This window comes from Juglans microcarpa x Juglans regia, chromosome 2D (assembly GCF_004785595.1).
Source record: "Juglans microcarpa x Juglans regia isolate MS1-56 chromosome 2D, Jm3101_v1.0, whole genome shotgun sequence".
NCBI lineage: Eukaryota > Viridiplantae > Streptophyta > Magnoliopsida > Fagales > Juglandaceae > Juglans > Juglans microcarpa x Juglans regia.
In genome coordinates this window covers 18,604,034-18,617,258 of record NC_054596.1, presented here as the reverse complement: position 1 = coordinate 18,617,258, position 13,225 = coordinate 18,604,034, and the positions used below count along the sequence as shown (strand labels likewise).

The 13,225-nt window shown below is 33.7% G+C and overlaps 1 protein-coding gene across 1 annotated transcript; it reads left to right on the top strand.

Annotated features, from left to right (window-relative positions):
* The first annotated feature begins 6,960 nt into the window (after positions 1–6,960).
* LOC121249328 (putative dehydration-responsive element-binding protein 2H) lies at positions 6,961–9,611 on the top strand. The gene is made up of 2 exons (XM_041148036.1): positions 6,961–7,020; positions 8,880–9,611. Exons 1-2 carry the CDS (start codon positions 6,961–6,963, stop codon positions 9,474–9,476), a joined length of 657 nt encoding a protein of 218 aa, XP_041003970.1. The 3' UTR covers positions 9,477–9,611.
* Positions 9,612–13,225: the final 3,614 nt, after the last annotated feature.

Here is a 13,225-nt window from a genome sequence, read left to right as displayed (position 1 = left end):
AAAGGTAGCTTTCGGTGGCCTTGCTGCCATGGGATACTTGACTCCAGATGGGCGGCCCAACTTGGGTTTGGGTTGAGTTATAACAGCGTAATCATGGCCTCTGTTCTATCTCTGATGGAGTTTCATTATATTTACACCTAAGGTCTTTATATATAATAATAATAATAATAATAATAATCATTGAAATAAGATGTTTATGAAAATAATACAACTATTTTGATAATTCTCTATTTTATGCATTTTGTAAATGACTTATGTTTGCACACTAGTAGTTTAGGATCGTTGTTTACTAAGTTGTTGATAATCTCACCTCTTTATCTCTAATATTTTTTAAATGACTATGAAGTGCCAGTTGAAGACCAGGATGAGGAAGCATGCGTGAGACTAGTTGAGCGTGAAGGAATAAGTGCTCGAGAGGCACAAGTGGGTTACTGGTTTTGAATAAGTGTTAAAGGGTACTTGAGGAGTTTCTTTTTTCTAGTTTATGTTTACACTTTGGGGCTTAATTACGAAGGAATGTAGAGTACATTTTTGAATTGTTGAGTTGTGATTTTAAGACAAAAATTAACAACTCGACCCTTCGGGTACGAGGCATTACACATAATTATTTAGTTGAACCATTTATTAAATGTATAAAATTAATTGCTCGAATATTATTTTTGAAAACAAAACTACCTATCTTTGCTTGGGACATACAATTTTGCATGCAACATCATTGATTCGAATAAGACCAACTTTATATAATAAATATTCTTTATTGCAACTTACATTGGCTAACCATAAAATATTTTTTATCTTCATATTTTTTGTTGTTGTGCTATGTATGTTCCAATTGCACCTTCCCAAAGCACTAAGATAGGTCTTTAACAAAGATTTGAAATTTATATTGGTTTTGATTCTCTCTCAATCATTAGATATCTCGAGCCTTTAACTGGATAATGTTAATATACATTTTAAAAATTGTCACTTTGATAAAACAACCTTCTCACGTTAATGGGAGAAAAGTTTCTAGAAGTACAAAAATAAGCAACATTGAACACTTTGACACTATCTCATCTTGAACATCATATAAATCAATGGGAACTAGAAGTTCAGATGATCATTTATTTACAAGCTATTACAAATCAATTATCGGATGTCTTTTCTGACAATTAGAAAACAGTAAAATATCACATTCCAGCTACTACTATTCCACCAAAAATCGATGCCCCCATAGGACAATCGAATAATACAACAACTAATGACTCTGTGGTATGCCTGAAGTATGGAAGACTTATTAGTGCAAATGATAAGATTCTCTGAAAGAGAAAAGTACAAATAAAAGAAATTGGAGCTCCTGAAAACGCCATATCCACATAACATACAACATATTTTCATTTAAAGTAGCTTTATATATCACCAGAAATGATGATAAAAATGAACAAAAACAAGTCGAATAATGTCGACGTAGAAAAGATTGGCCAAAATGAAAAGATGCAATTTATGCAGAATTGATGTCACTAGCAAAGCATAAAGTATTTGTACATGTATCCCAAACACTTGAACATTTTGTTATCTAGCGGTATATACGCCGGGATGTTGGGAGCATTGAGGATTTTGATCATTTATCCTTCTATGCCTATAAAAGGGTGCATTGAGGATCATTTGTACAACACAAGAAATTAGAAGTAAATGATATTGAGCTCTTGAAGAGAAAATTCCTTACTTGCTTTATCACTCATTTACATCATCAATATATGACACCATCCATGTATTATATATTATAAATTTGACATATTTAAATTTTCTATGGTACTTAATATATTATAAATTTCAAAAATCAACAAATTACTATAAAAGCTAAAAAAATGAAACATAACAAATATCAGCTCTTGAGGTCCTTAACGATGGAGCTAATAAGGACTAAAGTGAGTTTTACCTATCCTCGCAAAGTAGTCAGTAATAACAAGTTGAGATGAATGTCTCCTGATTATTTAGATTCTTGATACTTGGAGTTTCAATTTTAGAGGACCTTCAGTCTAATATCTCTTGCAATACAAAAATCAAATGATTATTTACAATTAAAGATTTTCACGTTTCAAAATTTTAAATTTTCAAACTTACTCTATTATGAGGCATTTTTGCAAATTTATTTATATTTAGGGTCAAACAATCACTAAAAGTTTATTCATTTAGCATTATGATTTTTTGAAAATCTCTACTATAAGTATTACGGGACTATAGTCACTTATAAAAAAAAAAAAAAAAAAAAAAAGAAGAAGAAGGTATTATGGGACTATAGCCAACAAAGTTATATATACAAAGAAAGATATCATATTAAATAAATAAATCAGTAGGTACCAGTTGACCTTAAAATAAGTCGCAAGTGTTTGGGTTGATTAGTTTTGTGTCAAATTGACTCGAGCTAAATTATGTTTAACCATAACTCCATTATTAATTTGTGTCGGGTCTGTAGATCGAGTAAAAAATTGATAGTCCCCACAGTTATATCCATTATGTCAATCAAACTCAAGCCAGCTCGTATCAAGTCTAAACAAACGACAACCAATTTCAACCTCAAAATGGTGAAGACAGACTTAAATTTGATATAGGACTGGTTTGGATAGCTAGATGTCAAGAGCCTCCTATCTCATACCATTTTATCTCAATTAGAGTATTCTCAATAGATTAGCTAAAGTTAAATGATATTTTTTTTATGAATGTAAGAGAAATTTAATTTTTAGCTATTCCATCCACATAAATCTCTACATTATAATAACTATTTTTTTATTATATAACAATAAACTAATATAAGATGAATTTGGTTTTGACTATTCAAATCAAATATCTATATTGAATTATCCATTTATTCATTATATAGTATTAAGTAATTAATAATATAAAAAATATTTAATTTTTTAATTATTAATTTATTTTATTTTATCATATTTTACCTATTATATATTAATTAGTAATCAAAATAATCATATTCTAATTAAATTAATATATCACTAATTTAAATTAATATATCAATGCATGAATCCAACCCCCCCAACACATGAACCCGTGCACATGAACCCAGTCATTGTGATCAAATATATGATAGAAATGAAAGGAAGAGAAATAATTAATAAAATATGTATTTGATGTATCTACAGTAACCTTCAAATTTAGAAGTTCTTTTAAAAGTAACTATAACTAAATTTCAATTATTTAGAATTTGGCTAATCCAATGTGATCACATTTTATGCTCTAATAGCTAAATACTCAATGAATTTAACTTTTAGCTAATCTATTGGGATGCTCTTAATATCTAAATACTACAAATACTTCTTAATTTCAAATATTCAACTTTTCATCCAATTATTAGATAATGATACTCTTTCGCCTCCAACCTACCCGCTTACTACCTATATATATATATTTTTCATTTTTTCTCTGCAGCTGCTTACCTTCTCTGTGCCCAAGGTCTGCACATTCTTTTCAAGCAATACCCTTACCGAAGCTTTAAGGCTACGTTTGGGTACCAAGAGTACCTCAAGTACTCTCACTACTATTCTTTACTTTATTATTACTTTTCACCTACTTTTTTACTATTCATTACTTTTTACCTACTATTCATTATTCTATTATTACTTTTTCACTATTTTTTTACTACTATTCACAAACATTCTCAACACTTCTCAAGTATTCTCACTACCCAAACGTAGCCAAGTGAGACGAAGCTTTATTAAAAAAAGATTCTTTTGCTCTCTCAAGCCCGCCCAAAGCCCCCCGACTCTCTCTCTCTCTCTCTCTCTTAGAAGCCCGCCCTTCTTTCTTTTTCGGTGGCCAGGACCATGCAATGTGCCGGTCGAGCCCACTCAAACTAGACCTCGAGCCCATACCGCCCACATCTCCACCGCAAGCCTAGACCTTCATTGGCATGGGAGCAATGGCACTCTCGAAGGTTTCAAAACTACAAATCTTAGAGAGAGATTCCTTTCGTTTCCTTTCCGCACCACATTTTTATCTCCACATTTAGGTAGTTTGGATTTTAAATCTATCTCAACTTATCTTAATTCATCTTATCTAATTATTACAATTTTTTTAAATTTCAATACAAAATATTATAAATAATTTAATTTTTTTAAATTTTAAAATAATAATAATATTAAAAACTAATATTCTAACAATATTTTATTCAATTTTCAACTGTTATCTCAACTCAAATTAACTTAGTTCAATACTCAAACGCATCCTAATTTTATGCTCCGTAGCTTTTTAAAGATCTCATCAATAAGATTCTAAGATGAAGTTCGGCAAATATATAATATATATATATATATATATATATGTATAGGTTACAACTATTTGACGAAGGATTCTAAGCGAAGAGGGGCGGATTTATGAGAGACGAGAGAGAGTGTGTCGCGAGGCCGGCTTCTGAGAGAGATCAAAAGAACTTTTTTTTTTTAATAAAGCTTCGTCCCATTGAGAGCATTCCCATCCGTTGCCTAAAGCATCAATTTTTTTCTAAATTGTAGGATTTATATTAGAAATTTTTCTTAAATACATACTCCATCCAGTTTCTTATTTTAAAGAAAATGTTTAGGATGTGAACAGTAGCTCTCTATCTTTTATATATATTTTATATGGAGTTACTGTTCATCCCTTAATCACTTTTAATATATATTTTATATGGAGCAGTTAAAACGTAGAAATAATATAGTAGAAATAATAATAAAGAAAGAATAAAATAAAATTATTAAAGAATAAAAAAACATTCTTTTAATAAAATAAATAAAGAATACAGAATGAGGTATATGAGATTTTTTAAAAATGATAAAATTTAATAAAAAATTACAAAAAGTGTGATTTCTAACTAAAACTTGAAGAAAATTATAAAAAATCGGATGAAAATGTTTTGAAAGATGGTGCAAACCTTGGGAAGAGAGAAGGTAGGCAGCTGTAGAGAAAATTGAGAAAACAAATATCTGGGCAGTAAATGGGCAGGCTGGGAGACGTATGGATACGTGTTTTTTTTTTTTTTTGGTTCCTTCTTCTCTTCTCTCTCTTATTTTCTTTATTTCCTTTCTTCTTTTTCTTGAAATTCTATAAAATATTAATTTATTTTCTCAACAGAAATATTTATATTCTTTCATAGAGACAACAAAAAAATTCTCAATAGCATAAATTAAAACTTTAAAAAAATTCAAAAATATCCTTGATCCAACATATCAAAATATTTGAAAATAATCAATTTATTAACTATAACTCTCAAATAAGTACTTGTATCATCAGACACTTATTCATTTACGATCATCACTTTACTAAAATTTCATACTCTTGTTCTCCAGCTTAATCATCAAAATTATCTGAACTTCTTAACTTTTTAGAAAATTTTCACAACAGTACCGAACGAAAATAATCGTCACCAAAGAACATAGGCAGAAGACCGTGAAAGGGCGACTGGGCTAAGGTCAAAAGTGGTGAGCCTGCGGTAGAGTACGTGAGGAAGGGCGGTAGCTTGAGGCGGTGGTGGTGCAGTGAGGACTCTGAGAAACACCCTTGGGGTTAGGTGGTGCATAACTGACGATGGCAGTGGCTAACCAGCGGCGGTTGGTGGTCTGAATGGTGAAACTTTTGCTCTGTTTTTCAGTGCTTGAAACAGGGGTTGATTTTGGTGTGGAAGCCACGTGACGTGGGGGCTGGTGGGTAGCATTTTTTTTTTCTTGAGGTGCACGAGGTGGCTCCAATTTAGGTGTTGCATAATTGTCGTTGGTGACGGGTATGTGTGCTGCAATGCCGCATTGCAAGGTGTTTGTATAATGATGGGTGGAGGGGCTTGGGGTGTCACGTTTGGCTTTCAGTTGCTGTGGTTCACAATGAGGGGTAGATACTTTGAGGAGTTTGGATGGTTCAGGTAGTGTAAAGAGGGTAGCGGCAACTTGGAATTTCTTCATGATGTATGGATATAATTACCCATGAGTAGCACTAGCGTGCCGCTTGCAGTTTACTGTTGCAAGTGACCGCTAGTGTAAAACTAGTATTTTTTTTATCCGATTTTTTTATTCACATTTTTTTATCATTTTTAAATATTTTAAAAAAATGAAAAAATACATCAATATACTTAAAATCATTTCCTTAATCATTAAGTAAAAAAAAATTTTTTGGCAAGTGGTCACATTGAGCTGTATAGTTGGGGCGGCAAACTAGCTTTATTGATTACCCATAAGCATTGCCTAATCATTATAAAATTTTCAACTTTCTAAAAAAAATACAAAAAATAATTCAATTTTTTTAAATTTCAAAACAAAAATTATACTAAAAAATATTTTAATTTTATAATATTTTTATTCAACTTTTTTTTTTCCTCTCATTTTTCAAAATCACATAAATTTTTTAAACTCAAATCATTTTATTATTATTCACAAATTATCTCACCTCATCTAATTTTACTATTTAAACCAGACCTCTTTGATCAAATCTTCTGAGATGGGTGTGTGCCGTCAATACCTATGGCCATTTTGTTTTTAAATAATAATTCTTGGCCTAATATTGCTCAAATAATAATAGTAAAAGACTAGATTAAAAAAAAAAAAAAAAAAGTACATGAGCACTTGAATGCAGCCACATCCAAACCTAGCCCAGACCGACATAGACCCGTTGCTAATGCCATGGGCTGGGCTCCCAACATCCCGACGTATATACCGTTAGATACCTTTTTTTTTTTTTTTTTTTTTTTTTTTTTTTTGGGGTTAGGCGGCGGGCTATATAAATCTGCCAAAGTCGGCAGTTAGGGTTTCCCTTTCGAAAATTTTCTGCTTCGTAACCTTCGTTCTCGTCGACACGTCCTCCTGCATTACTCGGATCCAAAACTTCCCTAAACCCTCTGATGAGCTAGGTCGGAGCCACAAGGTAAAAACGCACCGTTTGGTTTCTCTCTCTCACAATTAAATGACCGAACCCTAACCCTAAAATTGTCTTTCTTCCTTCGATATGTTTCTTGTAGCTCAATCTAGGCTCCGCCTCTGGAGATCCAGTTCCAGTGGCAGAAAGGTAAAAGCTTTCTTTTCAAATTTGATCTCTTTTTGGTCCGATCTCGTATAAATGCTCTCAGAACTTTTCCGGATTCGTATACGATTCGCTTATCTCGTATTTCAGTTGTGATTAATTGATTTATTTTACTATTAAATTTTATAGCTGATTTATTGCATGCAACTGGACAAAATTGTAAAAGAACGATGTTTATTGTTCTTTTTATCTGTTACGTATCAAAAAAATTTTTTTTTCTTTTTTTCTGTTAAAGACGCTCCGTGGCTTTGAACTCGTGTCGGGTCCTGCTCTGAGACCAATTGTTAAAGACCCAACCATTGATCCAAAAGCTCAAAGACTGTTGGATATTAATTTGGTTAAGTCTTTAACCCTCAATATCATAACATTTTCTGAAACCAGTAGGAAAACAAATTGACCACAGATTGCAGATTGATGGGGAAATAATTAGATGTAAAAACCATTTGAATTGTGCGATTTTGTTTTTATTTTATGTTTGAGTTAGTTGGTATATTTGTGTTTCTACGAAGAGAACGCACTGGTGGTCTTTGTAGCTGTATGGAGGGATCTTGCTTTTCTTTCTTTATTTTTTTGTTCATTGGGAGCTTTTGTTTGGCAGTTTAGTGTTATGATCATAAGGGTTAAAGGTTTAACCAAATTAGTATCCATCAGTCTTATGGCTTTTGGATCAATGGTTGAGTCTTTAACAATTGGTATCAGAGCAGGGACTACGTCATGGAAGGGGCGACCAATAGGATTAAAATGCCTTGGTACTTTGTATGGGCATCGTGTTAGTCATTGAATACTGATATGAAGCCACCAAAAAGGAAAAAGGGCTGCCACTGGGCCAGTGTCGATAGAGTGGGCCGCCCTGAGAATTAAAGGCTTAATTAAATTAGTATCCACAGTCTTAGGACTTTTGGATCAATGGTTGGATCTTTAACATTTAGATGGGGAAATTACATATCTGTGGCCTGTATTGTGCATAATTTCTGACAATTACCTTGAACGACACATCTTTGCCTCTGCCACCAATTGACAAATAGAATGGTGGTTGTTGGCTTGAATCCAAAATTTGTTCTCACCTATGATTGGTTATATTTTTAAAAGGATTGTCAATTATATCTAATGTTTTTGGGTTTTCATTGCTGGCTACATATTAAATTTGAGCCCTTTTTTGCCTTTGTTTGTTGGCCTGTGTTTGGATTGGTGGTTTTTTCTTTGGATAGTACTTTGAGCAGAATAGATATTGTATCTCCCAAATTCAAGGGTTGTTCCATCACACACTACAGCAGTTCTTTTATAGGTTCATTACAGCATTCATGTTAGTATACTCATTTCTGTATAAACAGGTGTAAGTAAGATTTATTTTGTGGAAGTCATAATTTTGCATCTTATATCTTAATGCATAAGGCATCACTATATTAGGCAATAGCAAGACAATGGGAATTACACAGTTCACTTGTACTTTCAAATTAGTACTTTTTTCCCTGTTAGACTAGTAGGTGAGAAAAATTTACCATGGAAGCTTTGGCTAATTGGGCTATCATGTTTTTTCTCTCCTTAGTCTCTGTAAGGTTTTTTTGGTCAATAGTGATTTATTGGATGATATAAATTTGGTAGCTTGTTAGTTTACATCAATACGTTGCCTTGCGTGCATTGTGCAAGTTTGCTGCAGAGTTTTGGCTGGCTGTTTTTCTGACCTTAATAAGTAGTTTTGGCATGTCGATAACCTTTTAGGCACGTCATCCTGTTATTAGTGTTGGATGTTCTAAAATAATGGTCATCTTTTTAACATTGGCAGGTAATTCACATAGTTTTCTTGGGTTTTCTGTTCATTCATAATTTCAATTTTTATGCGCAAGTTGGATAAAACCCATACCAGAGGGGATGGATCCAGATCCCTGGCCTCAATTCTTGAAAAGTGGAAAGAATATAATGAACAACTTGATGCTTGCAACAACGAGCATAAACAAGTTCGCAAAGTTCCTGCCAAGGGTTCGAAGAAGGGATGTATGAAAGGAAAGGGAGGGCCAGAAAACTCGAGATGTAACTACAGAGGTGTACGGCAGAGGACATGGGGGAAGTGGGTTGCCGAAATTCGGGAGCCAAACAGGGGTAGTAGGCTTTGGCTAGGTACGTTTCCGACTGCCATTGGAGCTGCTCTTGCATATGATGAAGCTGCGAGAGCAATGTATGGTTCCTCTGCCCGTCTCAACTTCCCCAACATTAAGATCTCCTGTTTCTCAAAGGAATCGACTGAGGATTCTTCTTTAGCTGCAATACCATCAGTTTCTTCATCAGGGGCAGTTCCATCAGGTTCAGAGTCCACAACAACATCAAACGACTCTGAGGTTTGTGCTAGCACGGGCATTGATCTGAACCGTAATTCCCCTAGTGTAAAGTGTGATGTTGGGGTGGGTGAATCAAAGATCAATTGTTTGCCTCCTCAAGTGTTATGATGGATATTTTCTTTTTCATATTTTTACTTGATATTGATGCTTCACTGAGCTATAATATTTCTTCTTTGTTCCTTCGGTGGGATGGATGTGCTCCGACCTCTTTAATCAAATGATCATTTGATATGTTATGCTTGATGCTTAGTATTGCTTATAATCTTTCGAAAATTCTTACTTGATGCTATTTTTTTGGTGTGAAAATCTGAGGGAAGCATTCATTACTTGTTTCCTATTATAAAAAATACTTGGTTGGTTGAAAGATATCAAGACAGGTTAAGGTGATGATTGATGAGACACTAGAATTACCCATCTAATTCTTCCAGAGGCCGCGGGATATGTGGTCCTGTGTTACGCCCACGCGCAGATAAACATGTATACAAGTTATAATTAGATGGTCTTGAGATTATTGATACATAATGTTATGTTATGGTTATGAAAGGAATCTACAAAATATAGCAAATGATAAATTATAAATCAGTTTTCTTGTATTGTTCTTGTTTCTTCAAGTTTTGTCATACTCATTCGAAATTGGTATGCATCTCACGTTATTAGGTGATCATACCTTCATTTTTTGTTTTTGTATTGTTTATTTCTTTGACCATGCGGAAACTGCTGTTAAATATGAACAAATTAGAGAATGAGTAACACACTAACACTACTTTCATCTTAGTTTTTTAATCCTGAGTTACGCCTAGCAATGTGGCATGTTTAAGTGACTGTATGTTTACCACTAAATGAATAACTACATAAAATGTTTCAGATGTGATTGGAAATGACAAAATTTTAAGATAAATAATGGTAGAAAATTGGTGACATTGGTCTCGACGTGATTCTAATCGGCTTGTTGGTGTCCTGTTAGTGGCAAGATGAGAGAAAGTACCGAGAGAATGTCGTGATGAGAGAGAATGGTGCCGCGTTTGCGTCGCGATGAAAGAGAGAGATGGGAGGTGGAGAGAGAGAGAGAGATTGGTGGCACTGTTGTGTGAGAGAGGAGAGAGAAATATGCAACGGCGGCGCTATGTGTGAGAGGAGAGAGAGAGTCGCTCTGTGTGAGAGAGGAGAGAGAGAGTCTGAGAGATGAGAATTGAGAGAAGAAGATGGGGAGGGGGGGATATTAAACTCTAAATCCATCGTTTTATTCTAATTTATTTTTCTAAACAGTACGTGGAAAACGACGTTGTTTTACCTGAGATATGTAATTAATATATATATATATATATATATATTATATTAGCCAATTCGACGGTTTGAATTTGGTTTAGACCGAACCAGTCAACGTCGGCTTCATCAATTTCCTACTGTCGGTCGATAGGTTCTTTGCCAGTTTTGGCCGATTTTGGATCGGCAATCCGTTCATGTCGGCGACGACTGGTTTCATCGATTTCTGCACAACCCTAATAAATAATAGCATTTCTCTAACTAAGAAGTTCATATTACATTGGGAATCGATATTTGAATATAGGGTTGAGCATTGACCAAGTCGGAGTTGGGCATTTCAACTCCGACTTTGTTGGAGGTCGAATTCGAATTCAACCTCCAATTGCGACTTCGAAATATGCATTTTTTGCTCCGACTTCGACTATGACTTATCAGAGTGGAGTCAAATTTTAGGTTTTTTTTTTTTTTTTGAACTTCATATTTGGCCCTTTTTTAAAAAAAGAATCTTTGTGTCAGCTTTTAAATTTCAATTGTTTCAAAAATTACAATCTAAACTAAATTGACTTTTACTTCAATTTTACTAAAAACATAACAAAAAATACAACTAAATAAACACTAGTAACGTGCTTCGAAAAATTAGATAAAATTAAAAAGAAAGTCCTATTGTTACATGATCTTCTGACTACTCTACTACAAGTCCCATTAAACATTTGCTCCAACATAATCCCAGAACAAAACATAACAAAGACTACAACTAGTCACTGTTGATTTACTCTAGCTTACAAGCCAAAAGTAAAACATAAAAATAAAACCTAAATCATTCACTCAAAAATTAATACAAGCCAACACTAAAACTGTTCTTAGCCACAACCAACCTCCCAAATGATCCAACGAACCCATCATCGAAATCATCCACATCCATCATTCATCATAATATTATTTCCATCCAACAACAACAATAAACATTTTCTAAATTCCATACCAACAACAAAAGAAACCCAACAACAACAAAATTAAATGTGCCAACAACAACAAATGAACCAATTCCAAATTCTAAGTGCCATTCCAATTTGTACCTGAAGAAAAGATGACAACATTAGTAAGGAAATAAAATAGGTCCACATATATTTATAAAAATTCAAGTTCACATTTGACACAACACAAACATAATACGTTAGAAAGGAAATAAAACAAGTTCACATGTGACACAACACAAAAACAGCCCCTTGCAAAAAATTCACACAACCCCACCCCACTCCAGCTCAAAAATAGCTCCAAAAACAAGTATAAATTAGCCCCAAAAACAAGTATAAATCAGTAGTAGAGTTTCACGAGAAGATTCCTCCCAATTCCCAAACCTTTTGAAATAAGAAATAAAAATAAATTAATTCTAATAAGTGCAGAGGCCATCAAATAAAAGTACCACATTGAAAGTGAAAAAAGAAAAAAGATACTAAGCTCTTACTTTGTATACAAAAGCAAATAGTATGTGAAGATAAGGAACACGACTATTCATATATTGAAACCATTAACTACACAACGGAATACATAGTTCATCAATGCAGGGGACTTACAAATAAAAACCAAAAAAAAAAAAAAAAAAAACCGTCAACCCAACGAAAAACTTATTTACCCCTAAAATACACAATGATAACCAATGAAATAAATTACAAGAATAATTATGAACAAACACGAATATAAGGAACACTTCCTATACCAAGTCTAATTAAACCTCTGATTGAAGCTGGAATCCCATCAGTGCCGACCCATAACTTATTCAGACCTCTTGCACCCATTTTTGCTAAGGCATCCTCAACAACATTAGACTCTCTAAAAATATGATTAAGAGAAAACTGAATCCCCTCCAATCTCTCTATTATCTCTTCCTAAAAATCCTCCGAATACCATAAACTACAACGTTTTTTCTTCAACCAATCCACCACCAGATTTGAATCCATTTCTATTTCCACCTTTCTAAATCCCATAAGATTGACAGTTAGAAGTTCATGCAAGATGCTTAAGACCTCAGCAACGTTATTGGACTGTTCCCCTAAGAAATTCGAAAAACCACAAATAAATTTACCATTAGAGCTCCGTATCATCCCACCAGCACCAACCTCACCCGGATTCCCCATAGAGCAACCATCAATATTTAATTTTATGAAATCTACTGCCGGTCTCCTCCATTGAACAAATTTTACTATGTTATTAGTTGGAGATTTAAAAGGAATTTGCAAATTCCTCAAAACTGTTTCATCGCATGCACTTATTTTCTTTGATTCCTTAACTTTCAATGCCACCCAAACCAGACATTATTTAATAACTGCAATTACTGAGTTAAGAGAAATTCTTCTATCCTCCATTCTTTCTTGACATCTTCTCCACCACAATCTCCAAGAAATAATGGTAGGCAAAATACCAATCAGTTGACCCCCCTTAATAGACATTTTCGCCCTTATATGGAATAACTCAACTCTCTCCCACCATAGCTTTCCTTGCAAGGATGGCAGTCCAACTACTGAAGCAAATCTCGCCCAAACCTGTTCAGCCAGCTCAACCTTAGCAAATCTATGATCAATATTTTCCTCTTGCCC

Excerpts from the sequence above, each read along its gene's own strand:
- LOC121249328 (XM_041148036.1), top strand. The coding sequence starts at position 6,961 with ATGTTTCTTGTAGCTCAATCTAGGCTCCGCCTCTGGAGATCCAGTTCC. Across the intron at positions 7,021-8,879 it reads CCAGTTCCAGTGGCAGAAAG|TTGGATAAAACCCATACCAG; the intron begins GTAAAAGCTTTC and ends TTTATGCGCAAG.